The sequence below is a fragment of the Nyctereutes procyonoides genome, unplaced genomic scaffold (genome assembly GCF_905146905.1).
Source record: "Nyctereutes procyonoides isolate TBG_1078 unplaced genomic scaffold, NYPRO_anot_genome, whole genome shotgun sequence".
NCBI classification, from domain to species: domain Eukaryota; kingdom Metazoa; phylum Chordata; class Mammalia; order Carnivora; family Canidae; genus Nyctereutes; species Nyctereutes procyonoides.
The window spans coordinates 28,108,904-28,135,342 of NW_026575122.1; the positions used below are offsets into that span (position 1 = coordinate 28,108,904).

The 26,439-nt window shown below is 46.2% G+C and overlaps 1 protein-coding gene across 1 annotated transcript in view; it reads right to left on the reverse strand.

Moving 5' to 3' along the window:
• Positions 1 to 1,101: 1,101 nt before the first annotated feature.
• The window catches only part of ELK3 (ETS transcription factor ELK3), a 66,887-nt gene continuing 41,549 nt past the window's right edge, over positions 1,102 to 26,439 (reverse strand). The window contains 4 exon segments of the mRNA XM_055336487.1: positions 1,102 to 3,610; positions 12,311 to 12,433; positions 19,568 to 19,707; positions 19,710 to 20,346. Coding sequence (XP_055192462.1) covers positions 3,512 to 3,610; positions 12,311 to 12,433; positions 19,568 to 19,707; positions 19,710 to 20,346 — 999 coding nt within the window. The 3' untranslated portion in view covers positions 1,102 to 3,511.

The window sequence follows — 26,439 nt, forward strand, 5'->3', positions numbered from 1 at the left end:
GATGGGGGATCCCTGGGTGGCTCAGCAGTTTAGCACCTGCCTTTGGTCCAGGGCACGATCCTGGAATCCCGGGATCGAGTTCCACGTCAGGCTCCTAGCATGGAGCCTGCTTTTCCCTCCTCCTGTGTCTCTGCCTCTCTCTCTCTCTCTCTCTCTCTCTCTCTCTCCCTCTATGTCTATCAAAAATAAATAAATAAATCTTTTAAAAAATGAAAAGAAAAATAAATTCTAGGATGGGGTTTTTCTGTTTCCCAGGAAATATACCATTGGGATTGTGACAGGAATTGGATTGAATTGGTAGATCACTTTGCGAGTATTGTGAGTCCATGAACACAGGATAGCTTTCATTTCTTTTAGTAATGTTTTGTAGCTTTTCAGTGTGTAAGTCCTGTGCTTCCTTGATTAAGTTCATTCCTTAGTATTTTATTCTTTTCGATGTCACTGTAGATGGAATTATTTTTTTGATTTTTTTTTTTTTAGTTTTTCATTTGCTAGTGTGTAGAAAGACAAATGATTTTTGTGTCTTGATTTTGTATCCTATAATTTTGCTGACTTCGTGTATTAACTCTTTTTTGTGTGTGGATTCTTTAAGTTTTTCCACATATAAGATCAGGTCATCATGAATCAAGATAGCTTTACTTCCTCTATAATACAGATTTATTTTTCTTGCCTAATTACTTTGGTTAGGACTTTCAGTCCTGTGTTGAAGTAGAATTGGCAACTTGTTCTTTACGGTAAGGCAAAACACTTTCAGTCTTTCACCACTGACTATGGTATTAGTTGCAGCTAAAAGAATAAATGATAATTTGTTCTTTTTTTCCTCACCAATATAGAATGATTGGTAAACCTTAAAGTTTAAAAGATTAGAGGACATTTTTCAAACCTGTTCTCCCCCAACCCCTCTCCTAAGTCAACCTCAATAATTCTGTTTGTTTCCTTAAATATCTCTTTAAAGCAGATTATATTATATACAATAGCATGTTTTGATGTATCCTATTTAAGGCTAGATGACAACACTTATTTTCCAACTTGTACCCACACGAAGTAAAATTTGGATCATCCCAAGTAAATGGAAGTAAACCAACCCACTTGCTTCCTCACACTTTTATCACAAAGTATTTATTGAACAAAAATAATATAACAGTAAAATTGATACATATATGAAAGTGAATGAAGATATGCACTCATAGAAAAGAGGTGTACAAAGAAAACAACGTTTAGGTTATAGTTCTATAAAACCTTAGCCATAGCAGTTTAACACTGATCAAGCAGACATATAAAAAGGGAAAAAAGTTATTTAATATGTCCTTTGAAACCTATTTTCTGACTAAAATAATCGTTAAAACACACAGAGAATGAGGCAGAGCTAGAAGGGTTATACTTTAGTATCTCCAGTTCTATATTTGTGTCATGATAAGTTTTTTGATCCATAAAAATCATGGCGTTTTTCCATTTTTAATAAACAGCTAGAATGTATGTTAATCATACATTCTATCATACATGTATTCTATCATTACATGTATTTCAAGGAAGGAAATACAAGGATCAGATTTAGAGTCATTTGGGCATTTCTAATCATATACATTTTGGGTTGAGATTTTTGGACATTGATTAACTGGCATTGGTTTCTCTGTAAGAATCTTACATTTGGGGTATATTCTTCTCTTACATTTTTTTTTTTTTTAATGTTCTATCTTTACCTGTTTTTTTCTACCTTACAGTTTTGGGCCAGAAGTTACAGCTAGGTATGGGAAACAGAACCGGACTAAGCACCAATCATTGTTTTACCTTTAATGAGCTGTGTGGCCTTAGGCAACTTCCAGTTGCCTTATCTGGAAACTGTGGTGAAACCTTTTAACGTTTCACGTCAGGTAAATATCAGTTCCCTGGACCAGCTCTTTTGAGTACAGAATTAGCCTTAGCTTATGAGGGAGTGACAGTAGTGTCTGGATTTTATAATTTACTTTATATTCCAATTATGTTAGAGATGTATATACATCCCCATACACAGAATTGAAAATCTCAAGATTTTAAGGATAACAGTTCCTAGATTTTTTGAAAATTTAAGAAATATGTTTTTATAAGCTTTATTTTTTTACCCTTTTTCATAATCTTGTCATTTAACCCTTACTTTGGAGTCATTCAGCCACATTTCAGATTGCCTTGTTACTCTTATATTTGAGGATGATAATCTGATCTTGAAAGCCCTGGGCACTTTCCAGTTCTCTTCACATTAGAACTTTCATGCTTCATGTACAGAACAATGCCTTAGAGTGGCACCTGCTGTTTCTGTTATCACTGCTCTACCCTACACAAAAGAATTTACTGCTGAAAAAAAAAAAAAAAGAATTTACTGCTGAGTGCTCCAGGTTGTTAGTTCAGTTCTACAATGAGATTCCTGAAGAATTTTATATTTTCTTATATCCAATTTCCTTCATTCTCACCATAAACTTTAGTAATACATAAGCAGTGTATCCTACCTCTCAGTTTCCACAAATAAGGCTATGCTTTATACACCTGAAGCTACCTGGTGTTACAAAATTCTTGCATTCATCACCAGTCTGTGAGCCTCTTCAAAGCATAAGATGTTTACATGTTAAGAGTTCTAGGGTTTTAGAGCAACCCTAACTTACAACGATACAGGAAATGTATCGGGTGTGATTATGGAAAACTGAGAGAAGCACAAGTAATTTTTTGAAATAAGAACATGCTTACATAGGAGATATTCCAAGGGCATGGTAGAGTGATAGATTTCCATCTCAGGTTTTTGTTTGGGAGGAGCCTAAAAGATTCTAAACTACTTGGTGGCTAGGCTTTCAAAGTTCGTTCTTTAAAAAATGCACTTTAGAACATTTTCTTTTATGAATGTTTATTTTCTAGATATGGCTTAGTTTCTTTTATAAAAACATTAAATTGAACATTTGCTGAATTTCAGTTCAAAAGAGGTTCTAAGGCAATTCTTTTACAATTGAAAGCGAAAAAGAAAAATGAATATGCTTTCATATTGCCTACTTATGAAAAATAACGATTCTACTAGAGAGCTGTTTGATACTAATTTGTCTTTCAAACATTTTCTCTTAATACTAAAAAATATATAAACCATTTACATAAAACTAAATGCAAAGGAAGGCACAGCTGGTTATAGTGTCTATAAGCATAGTTCAGCATATGCGGAATTAGAGAAAATAAAGCTTCACATCCTTATTAGTTACACTGAAAACCATTAAGAAAAGTTCTTCACTGTCAACAGTGTTCAGTACTTAAGAGATAAGAGAATATAAAAACAAAAACATTAAAAATCACTTAATGCCAAACAGATCTTCATATATACTTGAATATAAAAAAAGTTTTAAAAATGCTAACATAAATCTAGACCATCCATGTTGTGAAAAGTGCAAACCAAATTAACAGAGGGTTTCACAACGTCCTTCTCATGACACAGGTAAACTAGCCCATGGGGACAAATTTTATTTTCATCAGTTAATAAGTCTTTAATTGTGGGCAGATGTCATCAGGATTTCTGAGAGTTCGAAGAAAGCAGTACTGGAGAAGCAGCTCTATCCAGACTGGGGATTGGCACTGGCATGTGGCCGTTAAGCAGTGTTGGAAACTGTAAGGGAACAGAAGATTTTTTTAAATTATTATTGCAGACCCATTGGGATAAACTTGAGTTCTTTACATTCTGAAACAGAGCATAGCTAGGACTATTTTTACAGAATGAGATCAAGATTACATACAGCAAAAAAGGGATAAGGCCCAGAAAATGTCCCTGTTTTATATGCCTAGGCCACTAGAAAAAAAAAATGTATACATGGTGCTAAAGCATGTTCTAATACTCCTTTTAAAAGGCTTCAAGCTACTTAGGATGCTGATTTGCCTTAAAGTAATTTTAAAAACCGCAGACAACTGACTCTGCTGATTCACGTGTAAAATTTCTAATACTGTATTTTGAAAATGGCCCTTGTTTTTCCAGAGTACTATAAAGATGCTTTCTCAGTAACTGTTAAAAATGAATGTTTTACCTTAAAAGATCTGGAAAGCGGAGGGGCAAGATGGCGGAAGAGCAGGGTCCCCAAATCACCTGTCCCCACCAAATTACCTAGATAACCTTCAAACCATCCTGAAAATCTACGAATTCGGCCTGAGATGTAAAGAGAGACCAGCTGGAAGGCTACAGTGAGAAGAGTCTGCGCTTCTATCAAGGTAGGAAGACGGGGAAAAAGAAATAAAGGAACAAAAGGCCTCCGAGGGGGAGGGGCCCCGCGAGGAGCCGGGCTGAGGCCGGGGCGAGTGTCCCCAGGACAGGAGAGCCCCGTCCCGGAGAAGCAGGAGATGCACCAACCTTCCCGGGCGGGCGGAAAGGGGCTCGCAGGGAGTTAGAGCAGGACCCAGGAGAGCGGGGATGCCCTCGGGCTCCCTGGGACACTAACAGACACCTGCGAGCGCAGGGGAGTGCGCCGAGCTCCCTAAGGGCTGCGACCGGAGCAGCTCGGAGGGCTCGGGAGCGGCTCCAGGGAGGGAGCTGCAGGGCGGGAGCGCGAATCCAACAGCGCAGGCCCCGGAGCACAGGGCGCCGGGACACAGCCCAGGATCCGGCCTCCCCCTGGGACAGGCAGAGGCCGGGAGGGCCCAGGACAGCAAGGACGCTCCTGCCCCAAGCCGAGCAGATCAGCGGCCCCGCCCCGGAGCCTCCAGGCCCTGTAGACGGAGAACCGAGAGCCCGAGCCCCGTAGTTCCTGCGGAGGCTAAATCCAGGCTTCCAGAGTTGCCATAGCAACTGCGGCTGATCCTCCTGGGGCCCCACGGGGTAAACAACCCCCGCTGAGCCCGGCAGCAGGCAGGGGCAGAGCAGCTCCCCCAAGTGCTAACACCTGAAAATCAGCACAGCAGGCCCCTCCCCCAGAAGACCAGCTGGACGGACCAGTGATACTCCCCCGTGTTCCAATACAACTTGTTTTTGGCCACTCTGCACTGAGCAAAATGACTAGAAGGAAAACCTCACCTCAAAAGAAAGAATCAGAAACAGCCCTCTCTCCCACAGAGTTACAAAATCTGGATTACACTTCAATGTCAGAAAGCCAATTCAGAAGCACCATTATACAGCTACTGGTGGCTCTAGAAAAAAGCATTAAGGATTCACGAGACTTCATGACTGCAGAATTTAGATCCAATCAGGCAGAAATTAAAAATCAATTGAATGAGATGCAATCCAAACTAGAAGTCCTAACGACGAGGGTTAACGAGGTGGAAGAACGAGTGAGTGACATAGAAGACAAGTTAATGGCAAAGAGGGAAACTGAGGAAAAAAGAGACAATCAATTAAGGGACCATGAAAACAGATTAAGGCAAATAAATGACAGTCTAAGGAAGAAAAACCTACGTTTAATTGGGGTTCCCGAGGGCGCCGAAAGGGCCAGAGGGCCAGAATATGTATTTGAACAAATCCTAGCTGAAAACTTTCCCAATCTGGGAAGGGAAACAGGCATTCAGATCCAGGAAATAGAGAGATCCCCCCCTAAAATCAATAAAAACCGTTCAACACCTCGACATCTAATAGTGAAGCTTGCAAATTCCAAAGATAAAGAGAAGATCCTTAAAGCAGCAAGAGACAAGAAGTCCCTGACTTTCATGGGGAGGAATATTAGGGTAACAGCAGACCTCTCCACAGAGACCTGGCAGGCCAGAAAGGGCTGGCAGGATATATTCAGGGTCCTAAATGAGAAGAACATGCAACCAAGAATACTTTATCCAGCAAGGCTCTCATTCAAAATGGAAGGAGAGATAAAGAGCTTCCAAGACAGGCAGGAACTGAAAGAATATGTGACCTCCAAACCAGCTCTGCAAGAAATTTTAAGGGGGACTCTTAAAACTCCCCTTTAAGAAGAAGTTCAGTGGAACAATCCACAAAAACAAGGACTAAATAGATATCATGATGACACTAAACTCATATCTGTCAATAGTAACTCTGAACGTGAATGGGCTTAATGACCCCATCAAAAGGCGCAGGGTTTCAGACTGGATAAAAAAGCAGGACCCATCTATTTGCTGTCTACAAGAGACTCATTTTAGACAGAAGGACACCTACAACCTGAAAATAAAAGGTTGGAGAACCATTTACCATTCAAATGGTTCTCAAAATATACCCTAAAAACTATAGAACACTTCTGAAAGAAATTGAGGAAGACACAAAGAGATGGAAAAATATTCCATGCTCATGGATTGGCAGAATTAATATTGTGAAAATGTCAATGTTACCCAGGGCAATTTACACGTATAATGCAATCCCTATCAAAATACCATGGACTTTCTTCAGAGACTTAGAACAAATTATTTTAAGATTTGTGTGGAATCAGAAAAGACCCCAAACAGCCAGGGGAATTTTAAAAAAGAAAACCATATCTGGGGGCATCACAATGCCAGATTTCAGGTTGTACTACAAAGCTGTGTTCATCAAGACAGTGTGGTACTGGCACAAAAACAGACATATAGATCAATGGAACAGAACAGAGAACCCAGAAGTGGACCCTGAACTTTATGGTCAACTAATATACGATAAAGGAGGAAAGACGATCCACTGGAAGAAAGACAGTCTCTTCAATAAATGGTGCTGGGAAAATTGGACATCCACATGCAGAAGAATGAAACTGGACCACTCTCTTGCACCATACACAAAGATAAACTCAAAATAGATGAAAGATCTAAATGTGAGACAAGATCCCATCAAAATCCCAGAGGAGAACTCAGGCAACACCCTTTTTGAACTTGGCCACAGTAACCGGAGAAGGACAAACAGTGTATGTTCTCATTCATTTGGGGAATATGAATAATAGTGAAAGGGAATATAAGGGAAGGGAGAAGAAATGTGTGAGAAATATCAGAAAGGGAGACAGAACATAAAGACTTCTAACTCTGGGAAATGAACTAGGGGTGGTGGAGGGGGAGGAGGGCGGGGGGTGGGGGTGAATGGGTGACGGGCACTGAGGGGTACACTTGACGGGATGAGCACTGGGTGTTATTCTGTATGTTGGTAAATTGAACACCAATAAAAATTAATTTATAAAAAAAATAAATAAAAGTACACTGTATAAGAAAAAAAAAAGATCTGGAAAGCAAGAATATATTTTGGAACTGAGGAAGTATTTTTTAATTACATGATAAATAATATCAAACTTCATAGATCACCCTTAAGTAACAAAACAGAGTAAAGTTAATTTCCATATTGTTGGTAACTAAGATGATAAATAGGATAACTCTCGGGTCTAAGAGAAATACCACTGCTACACTCCCAACTGAGTAAGAATAATTAAGGGCCTCCTTTTAATATATTATATTCACAACTAGATTTTCGTTGTCTAGATGATAGGTGTCAAAATGATCTCCTGGGCTATCTTCTAGTTAAATTTCTGTTTATTCTGGAAAAGTTAATATTAAATTTCAACACTAAATATCAAACTATAGAGCCTAGCACAAGTTAGAAGTACATTAAATATAAAATGTATATTTTCAAACTATTTCAATAACCTAATGTCTAGTGCCTTACAGTTTATCAATGGTTGTCATTTCAGTTGGTATTTAGGAGCCTGTAAAGTAAATTTGGTCATCTCCATTTTATAGGAGAGAAAACAGAGTTCAAATAAGTTTGGATTGGTTAGAGACTAGTAAGTAGTAAAGCCAAGTTTTAAACTCTGAAAGATACTGCGCTTTTGTACCAAACTGTCCAACTTGTTTTTGGCAGGGCTTGCTGTGGGTGTGCTCTTTAAATACGATTTCAGTTTCTTTGAGGGTCACTGGCATATTCAAGGCTTTTGTTTCTTTTCTGACACTTTGGAATTTTAGCTGCTTGTAGAATTTTATCCGTTTCAACTGGGTTATCAAATCTGTTTGCATACTGTTCATTAACAATATATTAAGATCCATGCTCCTAATTACTATCCCCATTGACTTAAGAGTGAACTCAGGATGAAGAACAGGCTTTGAATTTTCATTCTCTTATTTGCAATCTTTTTCTTTTTGTTTTTTTGTCCATCTTATTGGTGTTTTCAAAAGAATCACCTTTAGATTTTGTTAATACTACTGTTTTTAAAAAGTATATTCTTGATGTCTGCCCTCTGCTCTTTATTTCTATACAAGCAGTTGTAGTTTGTCTTTGGCTTTTCTGGCATGTTTCATCTTTATTGACTCCCCACGTCCAATTGTTTCAGTTGCAACATTCCTCCCAAACTTCTGTTCCCAGCTTCCTTTCTCCTATATTGGCCTCAGCAATCCTATCCTGCATGTCAGAAATCCCCATCAATGCATCTTCACCAAAAACCTGTTATTCCATGTTCACTCTTAAGTCAGTGAGAGTGGTGATAGGTATATGACCCTAAACTTGAATCAGGGCTCTGCCACTTAATGTCGTGTGGTCTGGGGTAAATTGAGCAACATCTCTGAGCCTTAGTTTCCTTATCTTTTATTTTTTTTAAAAGATTTTATTTATTTATTCATGAGAGACAGAGAGAGAGGCAGAGGGAGAAGCAGGCTGCATGCAAGGAACCCCATATGGCACTCGATCCTGGGACTCTGGGATCATGCCCTGAGCCAAAGGCAGACGCTCAACCGTGGAGCCACCCAGGCGTCCCTGTTAGCCTAATATTGACCAGAAATCTTTCTGATACTAGTAATTAAGGCTTTGAAGAGTCAGAAGTTAAACATGGGTTTTCAACTGTAAGGGGTGTAGTCAACTACCTCCATATTGTTCAAGGATCAGCTGTATTTGAGAAGCCATGAAAAGTGCTTTGGAAATGCTATGAGTGAGAGCTAATGTATTCTAGACATTGTTCAATCTTTTAATCACATAAGTCTTTTGCCTCTTCCTAATCTCCTCAAATCAAACTAAAGTCTCAATTTTACCTCTGGAATGTCTTTTAAATATATTCCTATTTCTACTATTCTAGAAGATGATTTTCCCCTCAGTATTCGCAGTAGTATAAATATTCCTCATATCTTCTGCACCCTACACTTCCTCCTTTCTCTTCAGTCCTTCTTCCACACTGGGATCAACAATATCTTCCTAAAATAGAGATTTTAGGGGTGCCTGGGTGGCTCAGTTGATTAAGCATCTGCCTTCTGCTCAGGTCGTGATCTCAGAGTCCTGGGATCAAGCCCTGGGTCAGCCTCCCTGCTGGCACAGGAGCCTGCTTCTCTCCCTCTACCTTCCCCCGTCCATCACCTCCCTTATCTTCTCTTTCTCAAAAATCTTTAAAACAAAAACCAAAACAGATATTATTATACTATTTATCTCCAGCTAAGAAAGTTTTCCATGGTTATCAATTAAGAGAATACGGTGGACATACTATTCAAGGCTCACAGGTGCTTTTCTAATCACCCAGTCCCTTCCTGAACAGACTGTGTACCTGCATATCCAAATCATGTACATTATCTAGAAGGTGCTTTTCTCTCTGCCAAAATCCTGTCTTATTGTCTCAGCTCAGGTGCCAGTTCTTCCCTGGAGCCTTCATCTAGTCCCCAGCTAGAAAACTATACCCTATTGGGTTCCTATAATGTTTTGCTTATAGATCAATTAGTTCCATATTGTATATTTCCCTACAATCCCTGGTAACAGCACTGCAAATATTTTCTGGGTTAGATTCGAACTACAACACCCAGAAAACATTTTCAATTGAAGACTTAATTCTGCCTTGTTTCAAGATGATATCTGTACTGATGCCAAATTTCATCAAAATTGGTTTCAAAAATGGAACAGACATCTTGTAGATAAGCTCAAAATGCCAAATTGTTCAGACCAATCTCATTTTTAAATATACCTCTTCCAGAAAGGCCAATACCTTTTCTTTCCTTACCTTAAAACAGGAAATTTGCCAAACATCATTTAACACTTATTGTAGCCCAAGTGTACTTCTTTTCGTCCTCCAATACATATACAGTATATATGAAAGGTTTATTTTTGAATAAAATTAATAGTTTATAAAAGGGGCACTGCTGATAATCTGAATTTCAAATGTTCCTCTTACTATGTTTTAAAAAACTGCTAATTTCAAGTTCTTTCACAACTACTCTTATAGGAAGAGTAATAGTCTTAAAAGTACAAAGTTTTTCTTTAGTTTTATGGACCCAGTCACATAAAGAGGGCAGAAGGCCCTGCCAACGATCTAAACATGATTGTATTCCCCATTCCTACCTCCCATTTATGGTTTTTGAATGGCTCTGGTAATCGGTACATTTTGTGAAATTAAAAAATGCAGCAATTTCTTCTGCAGAATTCCAGTTATAAATTAGGAACCATTGGTCTGCTATGGTTCTCATAGTGGATTCCTGGAGCAGCAGCATCACTAGGATCTTGAAAAGATGTCATAATCAGGCCACGTCCCACACCTACCTTCTAAATCAGAAACTCTGGGGTTGGGGCCCAGCAAAATCTTTTTAAACATACCACCCAAGCTGATTCTGTTGCACATTAATCTTCAAGAGCCACTAGTCTACAACAGTGACTGAAGAGAAAGGGGTACGTGGATCCAACACCCAGAGCTCCGAATAGCCTGCAAATGTGTGGAAATGCTATGTTCACCAGCCACTGCTACTGCTAGAAGTGATGGGCTGGAAGAGGCTTAGCATCTAGGGCAAGGGATCCCAAAGAACTCCCTAACAACAGTTCCCTCCATGGCTTCCCTGGAGATCCCCAAGGCCTGACCAGTCAGTGGAAGAATTCCCAGTAAGAGGGGCAGTGAGAATCCATTCATTACTGACAAATACCCAGAGAACCCTACAGAGGCCTTGCTAGAGTCTAGGACCAGAGTACTATTGCAGTCCCTGTGTCCATAGAGCTTACCCTACACATGCTCTACTCAGCAGCTCTGATGCCGAAGTACTGCTGCTCCAATCTGAATACCTGGAGGAAATAAGGTCTTTCAGCTCTCCACCAAAACACTACTAATCTAGAACTTTCCCAGTACTACATTTGTTCACTGGTTCTAGTTTGTTTCCCTGCTTGAGTTCAGAGGGCTAAGAATCCACATGTTGGCTGTGTTTGACCATAGCTCAGTTTTCTTGTGATGATAGGCCAGGAGAGAAACCTGATTACCTAGAGACGTACAGTCATATCCTACCTCAACCTTACTAGGAAACCAGAGAAGCAAGGTAGCAATCAAAACCTCTTTAGCTCCACCCTTCTTCCGAGACCCTAAATCCCAGCATGTATAGCTCCTGGCAGGGAGGACAAACAAAATGACCAACTCAAAAACACAGATACCTGATCTTTTTAACACTTAAGTCAGACATTTCTTACTCTCTTTAACCCTTATACCAAATGTGGGGCTCAAACTCCTGACCCTGTGATCAAGAATCCCATGCTTTACAAACTGAGCCGGCCTGGTGTCCCAATTTCTTGGTGAATTCTTAGGTATCTGCTCAGTGGTAACTACTAAGCATCATTTGTGTGCCACACAATATGCCAGACATGGGGTGGGGAGGGCACCATAATAAACAAGATGCAGTTCTGGCCCCTTGGGGGCCCACAGTCTAGTGGGGGAGATTGCCAGGTGAACAGGCAATCATAACACAGAGTGGTCAGTGCTAGATGCAACAGGAGCAAAAGAACTACAACTAGCTTGGGTGAGCCGCACTGGGGGGCAGGCTAGAGTTTGAGGGGGTTTTCACTTACCCCAGCTTTGCTTCACCCCTGTCCCTAGGACCGTTTCTATTCTTCTCTTAGTAATCTCTTTGTGAAGAACAGTCTTAGAGTCTCAAGGAGGAAATACTGATTACCACATGATCGCAGGCAGTGCTATCGCAAGATTCTAGTGTATGAATGAATAATAAGTGTGTCTACCTAGTAACGGGACTTGTGCAAGATAAAACAGCTAAGACTTAGTTTTTAACCAAATGCTCCTTTCTTACGATGGAACAAGGAAAACTTGATTATGGTTCACGGGATTATACAGATAGCTTTTCTGTTAACAGCGTGGAGACATGCCTTACTGTTTTTCAGTCTATTTCAAGTGATGTCAGTATGTGGCTTAATTCTTTTAAAGTCCCTTTTCCTTAATAAATTTCCAGTTTTCATAGTCCATGAAAATACCCAAATACTTCAAGAATTAATTGTTCTATTTGTGGATATCTGACATGATGTGCCACCTCTGCCTCAGTGAAAATGTCTGCTGTTGAAGGCTGGCTTTTGCAGCCTCATGCACTCCCTTTGGAAGCTTACCATTTTAACCAAACGTAGGGCAGAACTCTTGTTACCTTTGCAGGATTTACTGGGGAAACATCCCTTAGAAGCTTGATGTTTAAACGTTGATTTCTAAATGCTCACCTGGAACAGCGTGTTTGGCCCTTGCAACCGGGCAGGACTCAGTGGAGCAACGGGACTAAGGCTGCTCCAGAAATGTATGCTGGACAGCAGTGGACTCGGGGTCAGGAGCAATCCATTTGGTGTCTGGGAAAGAAAGCACACACACAGATTGTGATAAAGGTGTCACCTGACTCTGGCCCTGATCAGCAATGTGGCCAGGCACTAGCCATGAACCAAGAAACAAGCCTTCCCGTTTTAGGAAAATCTGACAACGTTATTTCTGCAAGGCTGCACACAGTTGAATTTTCTTCAGTGCTATTGTATTAGCAATTTCATAAAGGAGAAGAGTATGGACGAGTTACCTTCCCTAAATAGTCTAGTTATAAGACTCAAGTTCAGAGCAACTTTTGTCCAGATGGTTTCTTCAATTTGTTTCCCTTCCCACATTAAACAAGATCTAGTGTATACAAAATGAGATTCCATGAAGGGGCTTTATTAATTTTTTTAATCTATATTTTCCTACAGTGGACATCCATTACAAATACATTTTTAAAAGGGCCTCTCAAGCTTCACTTTTGTGGGTATCAATGGCCCTTTAAGATTTTAGGATCTGTTGTTAAAATACCCTGTTAGCAGCTTCTTCAAAAGTTCTGAACTGGGTTTTCCAGATTGCACTCCGGATGTGGGGCTGATGAGAATTCATCTCCCTGGCAATGATTTGGAAGAGGAAAAAATTCTTTGTTAGATTGCGTGTAAAGCCAAAACTGTGGGGTTTCCCAGGAGAGCGCCAAGGACTGCCTTTGCTTGCACACACACAGCAGGGGTCCTGGCCTGCAAGCTAGCTAGAGCACAGAAGAAACAACTTGCTCCAGCTGGTATGTCTGCATGGCTTTTATTCTCAGCTGAGGCAAACTCCCTGGCCCATGGTGGTTTTGCACCTTTGCTGACTAGAAGCCCCCTCAGTGGTTTTGTGATGTCAATAAGGTGCTTTGTGTAAGAAGAACCACAGCACAGGCGCCAGCATTGCAGATTGCATCACGCTGGATGCTGAAGTGTTATTTTTTCCTAGAATTGGCCTCAGCAGCTTCGTTAATTATCAAGAACTCTTGGCATAAACCTAAGTTGAAAGGTCTGCTCTGTTCAGCGAAAAGGAGACAAACATCCAAAGGTTCTCAAACTGTGAAGGTGCTGAAAGGTAAACTGATTTATACCAAGTCATTTGAGTCGTTGGTTCCACAGCATTTCCTACACATGAAATGACCTATGAGGTTACTAGGATAAATACATGTTTGGGATAAGCTTCCCACTTCTAATCCAAGGCAGTTTCACAAAGATACCGGGCCATCTGGGCTGATGACTACGACCTAATGGTTCAGCACGGGCTCTGTCAGGGTTCCGATCTCACAACCACCACTCCTGACCTGCGTGACCTCTCTATCCCTCAGTTTCCAAAGCTATAAAATGGGAAAGATGAAATAAGCTCTTCATACGTGTCCGGCACAGAGCAAATGCTCCAGAAATGTTCAAGTGTACCCGGCCTCCTTAGTGAATCTCCTGTGTTCATGGGAGAAATCCTCAGTGTCTAACCCAGAAGTACTCAGCATTTTGAGACCAGTCAGGTCAGCCGGTACCGTCAAAGCTCCTCTCATTCATATTAGGTCAAGTCCACAAGCCCAGGTCATGAGAGAACTACCGTGTTTGCACATTACTCCAGAATCAGATTCTAACCACAGCACGCCACATTAACATTCAAAAACCACGGTGCTCAGGGTCTCCCACTTTACCTGCCAACGGGGAGGTCCCAAAGCTCTTAAGAGACCTAAGTCTTAAAAAAAAAAAAAAGAGACCTAAGTCTTCTAGACTACAAAACATCTTTCTCTTATTCATGGCCATAAATAAACATCCCCTCCTTTTTCATCCTGTGAGCAATACATGAAGTGTAGAATTTTTATTTTAGTCTAAAATATGTACCCAGGTCTGGATGTGAGATGTTTGCACATCTGTTTCTAAGGGATACAGGATGTACTCAGAATACAGTAGTCCTCTGTTTTGCATGTTTAATACATTTGGAATATCTTTTATAATATATGCAAATAAATACTGTGAAGTGATTTCATTCGCTCTCCTCCCTCCCGTCTCTGTTCTCCCTGAAGATCCTGTGGCTGTAAAGAAAACTATTTGGTTGCTCTGTTAAGGAATGTCCCTATTCATGCCCACCCTGGGTAGTCCGCAGTAAAGTGTGTTTTCAGGGCCTCTTTCCGCAAGCTCCTAGAGTCAGGCAAGGGGGGCTGAGCCTAAGGGCTGGAGGCTAAAGAAAGAAGCCACAAGCAAAATGCATGCTTCCTCTGCCTTCACCAAAAAATATTTTAGCAAATGGGCCATTTTGAACGGCAGACCGGGAGTTCCTGATCATCAGCTGCAGGGAAAGGAGATGCCCTAGGACCCGAGGCAAAGGACAGTGATGTTCAAGGGGAAAGACCTTCCGACCAGGATCTCATTTCATCCCTTTCAACTCAGATCTTCCACACAATACAGAGTCGCCTACAAAGCTGCCTGTTTGAGCTAAACCTGGTGAGCTGGCATTGCCCAGACATGCCCCTCCGAGTGCCCTGGTTCATGGCCCTCTGCCTCGGCCAGGCCCTCAGACCCCCTCCTCCTCCCTCCTCTGCCTACCTCTGCCCATCAAAACTTGACCTCCCAAAGGAGACTCCTCTGCTTTTCTTTCAAAATATGACATTTCTCCTCTTCCTGAATCTTTATAACACTTTATAACCACTTTCTTCCTTCACATTTTCTGCCTCCTAGCATGGTACTTTGCATATTCTTATTATACCTCTTTCTGTCACCTTTAAGGTACCTTGCTCATCTTTATTCCTCCTACAGTATCAAGTTTCTAAATACGTGATGAGTTGAAGCAAGCTGGGGTTCTAGGTACATTCCCTCACATGCCACCTGTTGGACGTGTCCACTTGGAATGCCCCACATGTTCAAACTGGAACTTCTCCCTTTCTTTCCAAATCTAGGGTTTCTTACGATTCCTCCATTTCTATCAACAATACCACCTGTTTTTCCACTCGAGAAATACTGGCTGAGTGCATGGTATCAGGTGCCAGAAATACAATGATCAAACAAGACATGATCCCTGGACTCACAGCCCTGTCTCCAACCCAGCATCCTAGTCCCTGAGATGCAGAATGCCTTCCCACTTGCTACCACCTCTGGACACGGCCTGTGGATCCTTCTTGGAACCGACTCTCTTATGCCCCCCTCTCTTTCCATTCCTGCTGCATTCACGGCCCTAACACCTTAGAAATGGCATTCAATAAATGCCACCTAAACCAGCCCACATACCTCTGGTCTCTCTTCCAATCTGTTCTGAGCACCACCACCAAATCAGTCACCCTAAGATACTGTGTTTCTTGAAATTCTTTCAGTTTCAGGGGGAAAAATTCCTTAGCCACAATTCTAGGTTCCCCGATAACCTGACATCATATGCTGCTTAATTTCTCTCTATGAACCCTCCTACTTTGCTTCTAGGTCCTGAACACTATAGGATTCCAACCTACAAGTTCTTTAGCACTCATTCCAGAACTTCCCTGACCACCTAGCCCATACTTCCCTGGGCTAGATCTGTTCCATAGGTGATCTCATCCATTTCCATGATTTTAAGCACGCTTCCGTGTTAGTGACTCCCTAACTTTATCTCCAGTCCCAAACTCCTTAGCCACAGCTCTAGCTGGATGTTTGCTCCTTCATGTCCTACAGGCTTCTCGAACTCGACATGGCCCAAAATGAACTTGTAACCAACCTTTCACCAGGAGCTTATTCTTCCTCCCTCATATTCAGCTCCCAGCTCTCCCCTACCACCTTCACACTTGGTTCAGTCACCAGGTCCTGTGTCTCTCAGATCTGTCTCCTGGGACCACCTCCCACTGCCACCACCTCAGATCTAGATCCTCTTTGTCTTTCATCTGGAATATAACAGTATCCTGACTGGTTCCAGCCTCACCTCAACCCAATCTCCGTCATCAGGTTGATTTCTAAAAGAACTCTATGTCATTCAGCCCCATCTCCCACCCTTTCACCTTTGGAATTTATCCTCCCCACCCCTCACTGAATTACTGTCCTGCCCCTAATATACTAAGCTATTTCACATCTTTGTGGCTTGGCTCAAGCTGCTCCTCTGGCTACAATGCCCTGCTCACCCTATGTGCCAGATGGACTGCTACTGATCCGTCAACACCCGACCCAAGTGTGAACATGCCTCCCATGAAGCCCTCTCAACATCCTTTCCCAGCCCCAGCAAAATTAATGCCTTCCTCCTTAGTATTTCTTTTGTACTGATTTGGGATAGCATATTAAACAATTTAAGGCAAGTTATGAGCTCCTAATGATCAGAGACTGACTAACTCATGTCCGTATCCCCAGCTCCAAGCACAGCAGCTTACATGTAATAGGTGCTCAGTTCTCATGAACTAAATGATCTTTGCCCTCTTCTTTTCCTGATGTGAGCTTCTCTGCACTATGTGTTTGACTCTTGCCCCGTGCTCCTGGGTGTCTGTATGCCTTTTCTTGGCTAGGTCCTACGGTCTTGAAAATAGGCGCTATATAGACTTCTGAAATTCTTGCAATGATTTGTAAATACTACTTGATAATTACCTGTTGAAAGATATTAGTAGAAATTTTTGTTTTTCTTGATTTAAAACCCCAGCAAGCTATTAGTTTCCTATCAAGTCTGAGTTCCTTATCTAGTTTTCAGGGACCTCTGCAATTTCACATCCCCCCCCTAAGTTATATTCCCCACATTCCTCACCTACCAGACAGCAAGCTATAAGCTCATGAGAGCAGGAACTATCTTGCCCGCCTCTGTATACCCCACAATCACTAGCAAACAGGAGGTGGTTAACAGTTATCTCCCGAATGAACAAATGAACATAGTAACCATTTACTGACTAAAAAGGATGTGCATGAGCCGCTCAACCGGAAGTACTTGCAGATTGATTTGGTAATTTGAGATAGTAGTTAAGTCTTTCTCAGGCTTTAGAAAATAAAAGAGAGGAAATCAGGATGTCAGTTTAATATTTTGTTGTACCAACAGACATCACAAATCTCAGTCTCTCGTGGACGCCAACAGAACCCATGACAGTGCTGTTTTGGGGTTAGAAACAAATCCTCAAACAAAAGACAACTATCTCTGGAGGCTTCTGGAGCTGGCCAAATTCAAATAAAATCATCGATTTTAACCCTTAGCCTCTCTCTCCTTGGGAAGCCCTGGACCATTCAGGGCTGAGGACCATGCTCTATGGTCTGCCCAAGGCCCAAGCCCTCCATTAAAGCATCCAGCTTTCCTATGCTCTCCCCTCCTCTGTTTTAGGCCGGTCTCCTGAGGTTATACCCGCACTCTCTCCCCACCTCATGTCCAGGTCCCTCCTCCCCTCAGCCCAGCCATACCACCCTCAGTCCCACTGAGCACAGCCACCCGAAATTCCCCGAGTGCAGGTTCAAAACCCCAGGGCCGGCCTGAGCTGCTCGCCTGAGACCACAGCACTGGCATGGGTTCAGAGATGGTGAAACAGGCTCACCCGCACCCAGAAGGCAGACACGGGAATCAGAGTTGGCCCCAGTCTGGCTTGAGGCCTCCCTAAACCTGACCAGTAAACACAAAGGAGGCCGCGGGAGGGAGATCCTCAGATGGCCCACCCTGGCCCACTTCTCCAGTTGCTTCTCTCAGCTGCTTCAGGAACCGCTGTTTCTGAGCCACTTCTTGAGCGGCCCCCAGTCACAGGATGGTTTTGTTTGATCAGAAGATGCCTGAGAAACCCCTCCATGCTCATTCGGGCCGGTAACTGAGCCCCGAAGCCCTCCCGGCCGGGGCGGCACCCTCAGTACCACCAGCTCACAAGCCTGATGGACACGGGCTCTTTGGGCCACAGTTTGGGAGCAGCCACAGAGGGGAGAACGGCCAAGAGCTGCCCTCGCTTGTTGGGCCGACTCCACGGACGGCTGCGATCAGGGACAACCAGGTGTTTTCCTGCCAATGACATTTTACTGAAGAGCATGGATTCTGGAACAGACGAGCTGGGTTCAGATTTGCCTCTACCCGCTGTTAGCTGTGTGCCTGAGCTGCTCTGCCTCAGCGCCTCGTGGACCTCAGTGGGCCATAACCGTGTGGACTTGGTGGCCCGCGTGAAGAGTAACGGAAGGGGCGCGAGCGACCGGCAGGCGGGAACCCCTACGACGCCGCGGCCCCTCAGGAGCCCCCGCCTCTCGGCCCCAGCATCACCCCGCGACGTTAACAGCGCAGGGCAGCGGCTCCGAGGACGAGCATCCACGGCCACACGCCCCGGGCCGCGGCCCGAGCCACCACCCGCAGGGACGGGAGTCGGCCCGCCAGCGCCCGCCCCGGAGCAGCGGCTTCCCATCGCCTTTGGAGGGAAAGGCCGCCTTCTCGTGGGCGCTCGTAACCCTGGAGAACTTCTAATCCCGCGGGCCAGCCTGCTCTCCTCTCCGTACAGGGACCCGGGTTTTCTCAGGGTAGCGCCGCTCTTCCTGGGGAGCCCGGGGGGAGCCTTCCGCTTCTTGCCGGAGACTGCAGGGCAGCGCAGACCCACGCCGACGGCGGCAGTGGCAGGATCAACCTCGACCTCCTTAGCAGAAGCAAAGGGCCACTCCTCAAGTGCCCCCAGAGAGGACCCCGTCATAAAAATTCCCTTGAGCCCAGGGACGCCTGGGCAGCTGGGTTGGTCAAGTGTCAGCATCTTGATCTCAGCTCAGGGTCGTGAGATGGAGCCGCACGTCAGGCTCAGCGCTCGGCGTGAAGCCTGCTTAAGATTATCTCTCTGCCCCTCCATCTCCCTCTCTCACCCCCTCTAAAATAAATAAATAAATAAATAAATAAATAAATAAATAAATAAATAAATAAATCAGTCCTAAAGCCCAAATGCCTTCATGAAATGTCACTTGGCCTGCTCGACCTTCCCTGGGAAACTACTGTTTGCACCTGCTTTGATGGCCAGGGCGCATGGTGGCTTTCAGCCACTAGAAGCAGGAAACCAGTGAGGCGTTGCACCGTAGCCACTACCCCGAACCTTTTCTCCTGTGGACGCCCTGGTCTGGGGATGGAAAAGTAATTTCCCTTCACAGTCACACTGTGACTTTGGCCTACGGGCCCTGAGATGACCTTCTGTAGGACAGAGGAGGTGGCTTTGCGTGCTCTTTCCTGCCTTTCTGCTCTGCCACCGAGTCAGGGTGCCTCCCCCGTGCAGGGCCGGCTCTTACCTGTGCGGTGAAGAAGGCTGGGGTGAGGGATCCCGAGGGGAGAGCTGGGCTGTTGAGGGCGATAGAGCCGATGTCGGTGCCGGACAGCACCAGCGGGGGTGCAGAGATTTCCAAGCCTTTAGGTTTTTTGGCCTTTGGGGAAGAGATGGAGACCTGGTCTTGGAGCCCGATGACAGGTTCAAGGGCTCTAGGGAATCGGAGTCATGGCAGGCGGCCTCCAGGAAGAGGCTTCTGTGTTCAGCAGGGAGGGGCGAGCTGGGGGACAGGGACGGGGACCGAGACGAGGAGGGCGAGGTGGACGAAATGCTGGCGGCATTTGGCAACATTAAGGAGGAGACCTTGGCTGAGGCCGGCGAGGCCAGGAAGGCCTCCGAGGTGGAGGGCAGGGGCACCACGGGCCTGCTGCTGTGCTTGTCGGTTTTATTGGTCACAAACCTGATGACAGTCCTCACTTCTTCCACGGGAGGGCTGTCTTCCGGCGGCTCCTCCAGCTTTTCCGTCTTGATGGCCTTGAAGGATTCAGGTGGGTTCTGCAGGGAATTAATGGTGAAGGACGAGTACAGGCCTGAGTGGATGTATTCGTTGCGGCTTGTGCTCTTGAGGGCTGACAGCCCATGTCTGGGGGCCTCCCGGCCCTCGGGGGACGCCTTGCAGTCGCTGTCCTGCAGCAGAAGGCTCTCCCGGCTGATCTCCATCGCGTGGGGGTCCATTTTCAGGATCTCCGGGAAAGAGACAAACTTGTACACAAACTTCTGTCCAATCACCTTTTTGATGATGTTCTGCGAACAGAGGAGGAAACAGTGAAAAGATGAGTGCAGCAGGGAGGGGGGACACACTTGTCGCCAGGGGATGGGGGGGGCATCCACTGGCAGGAGCCGCAGGAGGAGGCCTCAGCCTGGCCTGGCAGCCCTGCTGGTGGCGCCGATGGTGAGTCTCCGTCGTCATCGGTGACGTAGGGTCATCGCGCCTAATAACCAACGCCGAGCGGTCACCCTTCGCCGTGCCCATACCACGTGGCCGGCCGTGCCCTGCATCATCTCACATCATCTGCACGGCGACCAATCTGAAAGGGAAGGTACCACGGCCGCCTCCACGCTAGATTAGGAGACTCCCTCTGAAAACTTAAGAAAAATCAGCTGAGAGCGCTTGACTAAGGCTGGGAAGCCGCGTGGCAGGTGCACGACACAGGCCGCCCTGGCTCAGCCCCCCGTGGTGCTTAGGCCTTGACCCGCCTCTGGGGCCTGTGAGGGTTCCACGAAATAATAACAGGAAAGCATTCTGGAAGCTGGATCGCTTCACAGAAATGTTATTATCAGCAGCCACCACAATGTTTTCTTAAGTCGTGAAACCTTTTCTCCCCCTTTTTAATTTTCTGCCAAGAAAGCCACTGGAGGGAAAAACAACTTGTCTCCTTTTAAGATTTACATCACTCCTGCAGGATTTTCGGTTGCTGGTATCGAACTCTGTCTCTTCAGGCTATGGCCCCAGCCCTCACACGGTAGGACGGAAATGAACACCACTAATCACTGCGAAAGTTTCCGAACCCCTTTGGGAGAATGGACTTCGTATGAAAGACTGTCAACTGCCCCTGAGGTTTGTTTCATCGGAACATCAGCAAGTATCTATCAGATGTTTGTGGGGTACAAAGGAGCTGGCGGCGGCGCCATCCTGTGGGGAAGGGACTCAGGATGTTTCCTTGCAAACAGACCTGGGTATCAGTGTAAAGAAAAACAAAAACAAAAAAAGTCACTTAGGGGAGAACTTTAGAACCCCTGTTGGGCACTTACTGGATACCAGGTGCTGTGCGCCAGCTCTGATCTGTTCTCATACTCACCCGTCCTGGAGGGTGGGGGGCGTCACCTACGACCTGAGCTCAGCAAGCTCAGAGATGGGGACTGAGCATCAAGAACCACCAAGATGTTCTCATTCTGAAGCTTTTTCAGATTTCCACAAAAAATTTAGGCGGAGAGCGCCGAAGAACCCCTTAGTTGGGGTGAAATTTCAAAATGGAAACGCAACTGACACGTCACACCGCATCAGTTTCAGGCGTTCCGCGTAAGATCACAAGTCGAGTTAACATACGTCACCGCGCCTAGTTTAACGTTTTCCCCCTTGTGATGAGTACTTTTAGGCTCTACGACTCTCTTAGCAACTCTCCAATATACCACAGAGGCTAAATGTAATTAAATTTTGATGTTCCTTTTGTGATCGTGGTTCAGCTCATAAACCTAAGCATATTATGTTTTTGCCTCCCCCTTGTTACCTTACAGCATGCCCACGTGCACGCTTCCTCCTTAAACAGATCATCAAATCCCAGAGGTGACTTTACCCAGCAGTCAGGAGGGGAGGGCACGGTTACTATGCCCCTGAGGTTTCTGAGCAGGAGTCCCTCAGGAGGGACACACGACGTCCCCATCTAGCACCGGAAATCCCAGTACCGCAAATCCTGGAGAACCTTTGCTCAGCACCAGCACACGGGAGGCTCCCACCCCTGAGCACATTAGGTGCAACACTGAACAGTTGTAGGGCCCGGCATCCTGGTGCTGGGGCCCGCGATTTAACCCACTGAGTGCCATTTACCCCCACCTGACCGCAACTGCACACTCATCACTAGCAAAGCCAAAAACCGCTTACAAACTCAGGAGTTCCACCTCAGCCTCCTTGGCAGCCTCTGTGGGCACCCACCGGGCATGGATAGACAACAGGCCTGGGGGAAGTCCACTCCTGGCACAACGGGGCTAAATAAAGGGTCACTGGTGCTGCCCCACGCAGGGCAGGTTCTTAGTCATATTTCTGGTTTTCGTTAATATTTCTCTCTCTACGTAAAAACCTTATTTTTGTCTTCAGCCAGTTTGGACATCTATCAAAACGGACCGAATGATTAGATCAATAAATAATTAAGAAGTAAATGATAAAATTCATTATTATAAATTTATAAAAAGTACAAGTTTTTAATTTTTATAAATTTGTAAATAAGTAAAAATTGAAAAATAAATAATTACACAGAAGAAAAGTGAAACTGTATGGTCTCAATCATTTCTCCAGGCACTTCTTGTAAAGTTTCTTTTCTTTTTAAAGATTTTATTTATTTGACAGAGAGCACAGGCAGGAGGAGCAGCAGGCAGAGGGAGAGGGAGAAGCAGGCTCCCTGCTGAGTGGGGAGCCCGATGTGGGACTTGATCCCAGGACCCTGGGATCATGACCTGAGCCAAAGACCCCATAAAGTTTCTTTTAAAACCTCTAATTTTAACCTTTAATTTTATTTTGGGTATTCAGAATATAATGTCCAAGCAGGGGCTATATGCATAAGCAAACCAAGGAGTAATTTGGGGCTGTGATAAAAATAACAAAAAGGCCCCTCCCTCCTGAAAAAGTGACTGGGAATTGAAAAGTCGTCTCAAAGAGCAGGGCTTTGATGTGTTCACATAAAGAAGGGGCACCTGGGTGCCTTGAGCAGTGGATTTCTGCTCAGGTCATGATCTCAGGGCCGTGAGATCAAGCCTCGCATCAGGCTCCACACTCCAATTGGACTCTGCCTCTCCCTCTCCCTCCACTCCTCCCCTGGCTCACCTGTGTGCTCTCGCTCTCTCAAATAAGTAAATAAATAAAATCTTAAAAAAAAAAAAAAGAACATGAGGAAGAACTTACATGACTATCAACTGACAGATGAACAAAATGTGGTATATTCAAACCATAGGCTATCATCCAGCCATAAAAAGGAAGGACATACAGACACATGCAACTGCGTGGATGCAACTTGAATGCCTTGTGTTAAGTGAAAGAAAGGCCATGTACGTGACTGATTCCATTTCTATAAAATGTCCAGAATAGACAAACCTATAGAGACAAGAGAGTCATTTCCTAGGATTTGGAGGTGCTGTGGGAGGATGACACTAAAAAGTAAGGGTTTGGGAGGAAGGGTAGGAAAATGTCCTAAAATTTACTGTGGTTTTGGATGCACCACTCTGGAAATATACTCAAAGCCACTAATTGTGTACCTCCCATGAGTCAATGGGATGGTCTGTGAATTATATACCTCAATGAAGCTGTTTAAAAAAAAAAAAAAAAGAACATGAGGAATCTTCTTCCTCCCCCATCTTTACTGAGATATAATTGACATATAACATCATGAAGTTTGGGCCGCCTGGGTGGCTCAGTGGTTGAGCATCTGCCTTTGGCTCGGCATGATCCCAGGGTCTTGGGATCGAGTCCTGCCTCGGGCTCGCCATGGGGAGCCTGCTTCTCCCTCTGCCTGTCTCTCTGCTTCTCTCTGTGCGTCTCTCATGAATAAATAAAATCTTTAAAACAAAACATCATTAGTTATAGATGTACAATATGAAGATTTGATGCATGTGTACACTGCGAAATATTTACCACCGTAAGATTAGTTAACACACCCATCACCTCATGTAATTACTATTTTGCGGTGGCGGCGGCGGCCCCATTTATGGTCTACTCTCTCGGCAGCTGACAAGTGCACAGTACGGTATTAACACAGTCACTGTCCATGCCTCGCCTCTCCAGGACGGACTCATTCTGTGGCTGGAAGTTCCTACCTTTGGCCAGCACCTCCTCATTTCCCTGCCCCTCAGCCCCCCGCAACCACCACTCTATCCTCTCTGTAGGAGTTCTGCTTTTTTATTTATTTTTTAAAATTTTACTTCTTTATTCATGAGATCCCGGGACCTGGGCCGAAGGCAGCCGCTCAACCGCGAAAGTCCGCGTCCCAGGTGCCCCAGATTTCTGCTTTTCTAGATCCCACAAGTGAAATCATTCAGTGTTCGTCTTTCCCTTATTGCACTTCGCAGAAGGCTCTCAGGGTCTACCCGACGTGCTTGCGGGCCTCAGTGGAGGGCGCAGGTGGCGAGGCTGCAAGCCTCCTCGGGGTACACCGGGGCCTCGGCCACGGACCTTGCGCTCGGCTTCGGCCGGGGGGCCCGGCAGGGCTTTCTGGGGACAGGTCCCAGGGCCGAGGATGGAGAGGACTCCGGGAGCTGACCGCGAGGAGGAAGGAGCCTTTGGAAAGAACCGGGCCGGGCCCTGCTGGTGTGGTCCAGCAGGAGAAATGGGGCAGATGTGGCTCCCTGGACAAGCTGGACCCTCCAGGACCGAGGCTGGGCATAGAGGGGGTGCAAGGTGCCAGGCGGACCCCGGTCTCCGTGTCCCCGAAGGCAGGTTCCCTCCCAGGTCTGCCCCTCCGGGGGCTCGCGGAGGACACCCAGGTAGTAGCTGCTGAGCACGTGTCACGGCTCAGGCTGTGGCCCAAGAACCCGACCACCGTTCCCTCACTTAATGCTCTGAGAGGCGGGAACTAGCATGATCGGCGCCTGGGAGCCAGGCAGACTGAGGCGCGGAGGGCGCACGTCCCCTGCGTCCACAAGCTGGCACGGGTGGCCTGGTCCCAGGGCCCCGCCGGGATGGAGGGGCCGCCCAGGCACAGGAGCGCCGGGCCAGGCTCTCCCCATGAAAGGCGACCAAGGATTTACAGAAAGTCCGCGTCTTCACCCCTTCCTCCCAGCCCCGCAACGGTGTGTCGCTTCCAGTCACCTGGTGGCCTGACCCTGCTGCATGTGTCCCCGAGCTCAGGGACTTCGCCAGCAGGGCTTCTGACAACAGCCGTGCACGTCTGCCTCCCTCCACATGCGGCTCGGTCTCCCTATTCGTTCTGTCCCACCACGAGTGTGTCACTCCCAGGGTGGCCTCCTGGGACACCTCGCCAAGGGTCCCGGCAGCAGGGACGGGGGCTCCTGAGGGAGGGACCTGCCGACACCACAGCTGGGGCCCGCACTGCCACCTCCAGGCTAGTGCCCGGGGATCACAGGGGCCCAAGGGTCCGCGGACGGCGGGGCACCTCTCCCCCGGCTCAGGGCTGCCACTTACCCGGACACGTTGCAGGCATTACCGGTGAAAACAGGGGTGCCAAAAAAAAAAAAAGAAAACAGGGGTGCCCGCGGGTGTGTGTACAGCTGTGTGCACACATCCGGCTCCTTCTCGGGCCGCGGGGCAGAAACAAGGGGCCACGGAGCAGTGCACCCGGAGTGGGTCTCCTGGCTACGGGAGCCCTCGACTCGCAGGGCCGGGCAACGGTGGGCTGCTCGGGGAACGCCATTTACCTCCTGGGTGCCCACGTTGTTCGGGTACCCCAGGCGAGCTGCATGTCTGCAGGACCCTCACCGTAAGGAGCCCCGACCCAGGCCGGAGAGCCGAGGCTCTGCCGGAGACGCCGTCCTCCTGGCCCCAGCCCGGCGCGCCTCCACCTGAATGTGTCCCGGGGCAAAACTGCATGCGCTCCCTTGTTGGCACTGCCAAGCTGAAAACCCCAGGACGGCCCGACGGCCAGAGGCAGAAGCCTACAACCCCCTCCTCCCGGGAGGGCTTAACAGCCTGGATTTCCCTTGCCCGCGTGCGGACTCCGCAAAATTGGTGCTGCGTGCCTTGGCTCTGCCCTGGCACCCCAATTTTGATGTAAGGTCACGCACTGGACTTCCCAGCACTCAGGCTTCTTACCGCAGCTGCCGTCTCTCCGCAGGCTGCTCCCGGGCCCGGCAGGAGCCCCTGGCCAGCTGGATAGGCGCCCTCGCCTTCCCCCCACGTGAGGCCTTCCAGGGACTGCAGGACTCCTGCCCTCCGATTTTGCAACCCCCCTTTCTGGTTCTCAGAACTGAGAAACGTCAGGAAAGGTGGTGGAGGAGCGCCTTCCTCACAGCCCAACCCATTCCCCACCCAGGGGCCGCGGCAGGGGCAGCGCGGGGCTGCAGAGGACAGGGTGGTGCAGACCCTTCCATAAATACCCACTTGACTCTTTCACGAAGGCTGCCACTGGGATTAGGAGGGATGGTTCTAGAGCCAACTGCCTGAGTTCCACTGCCACT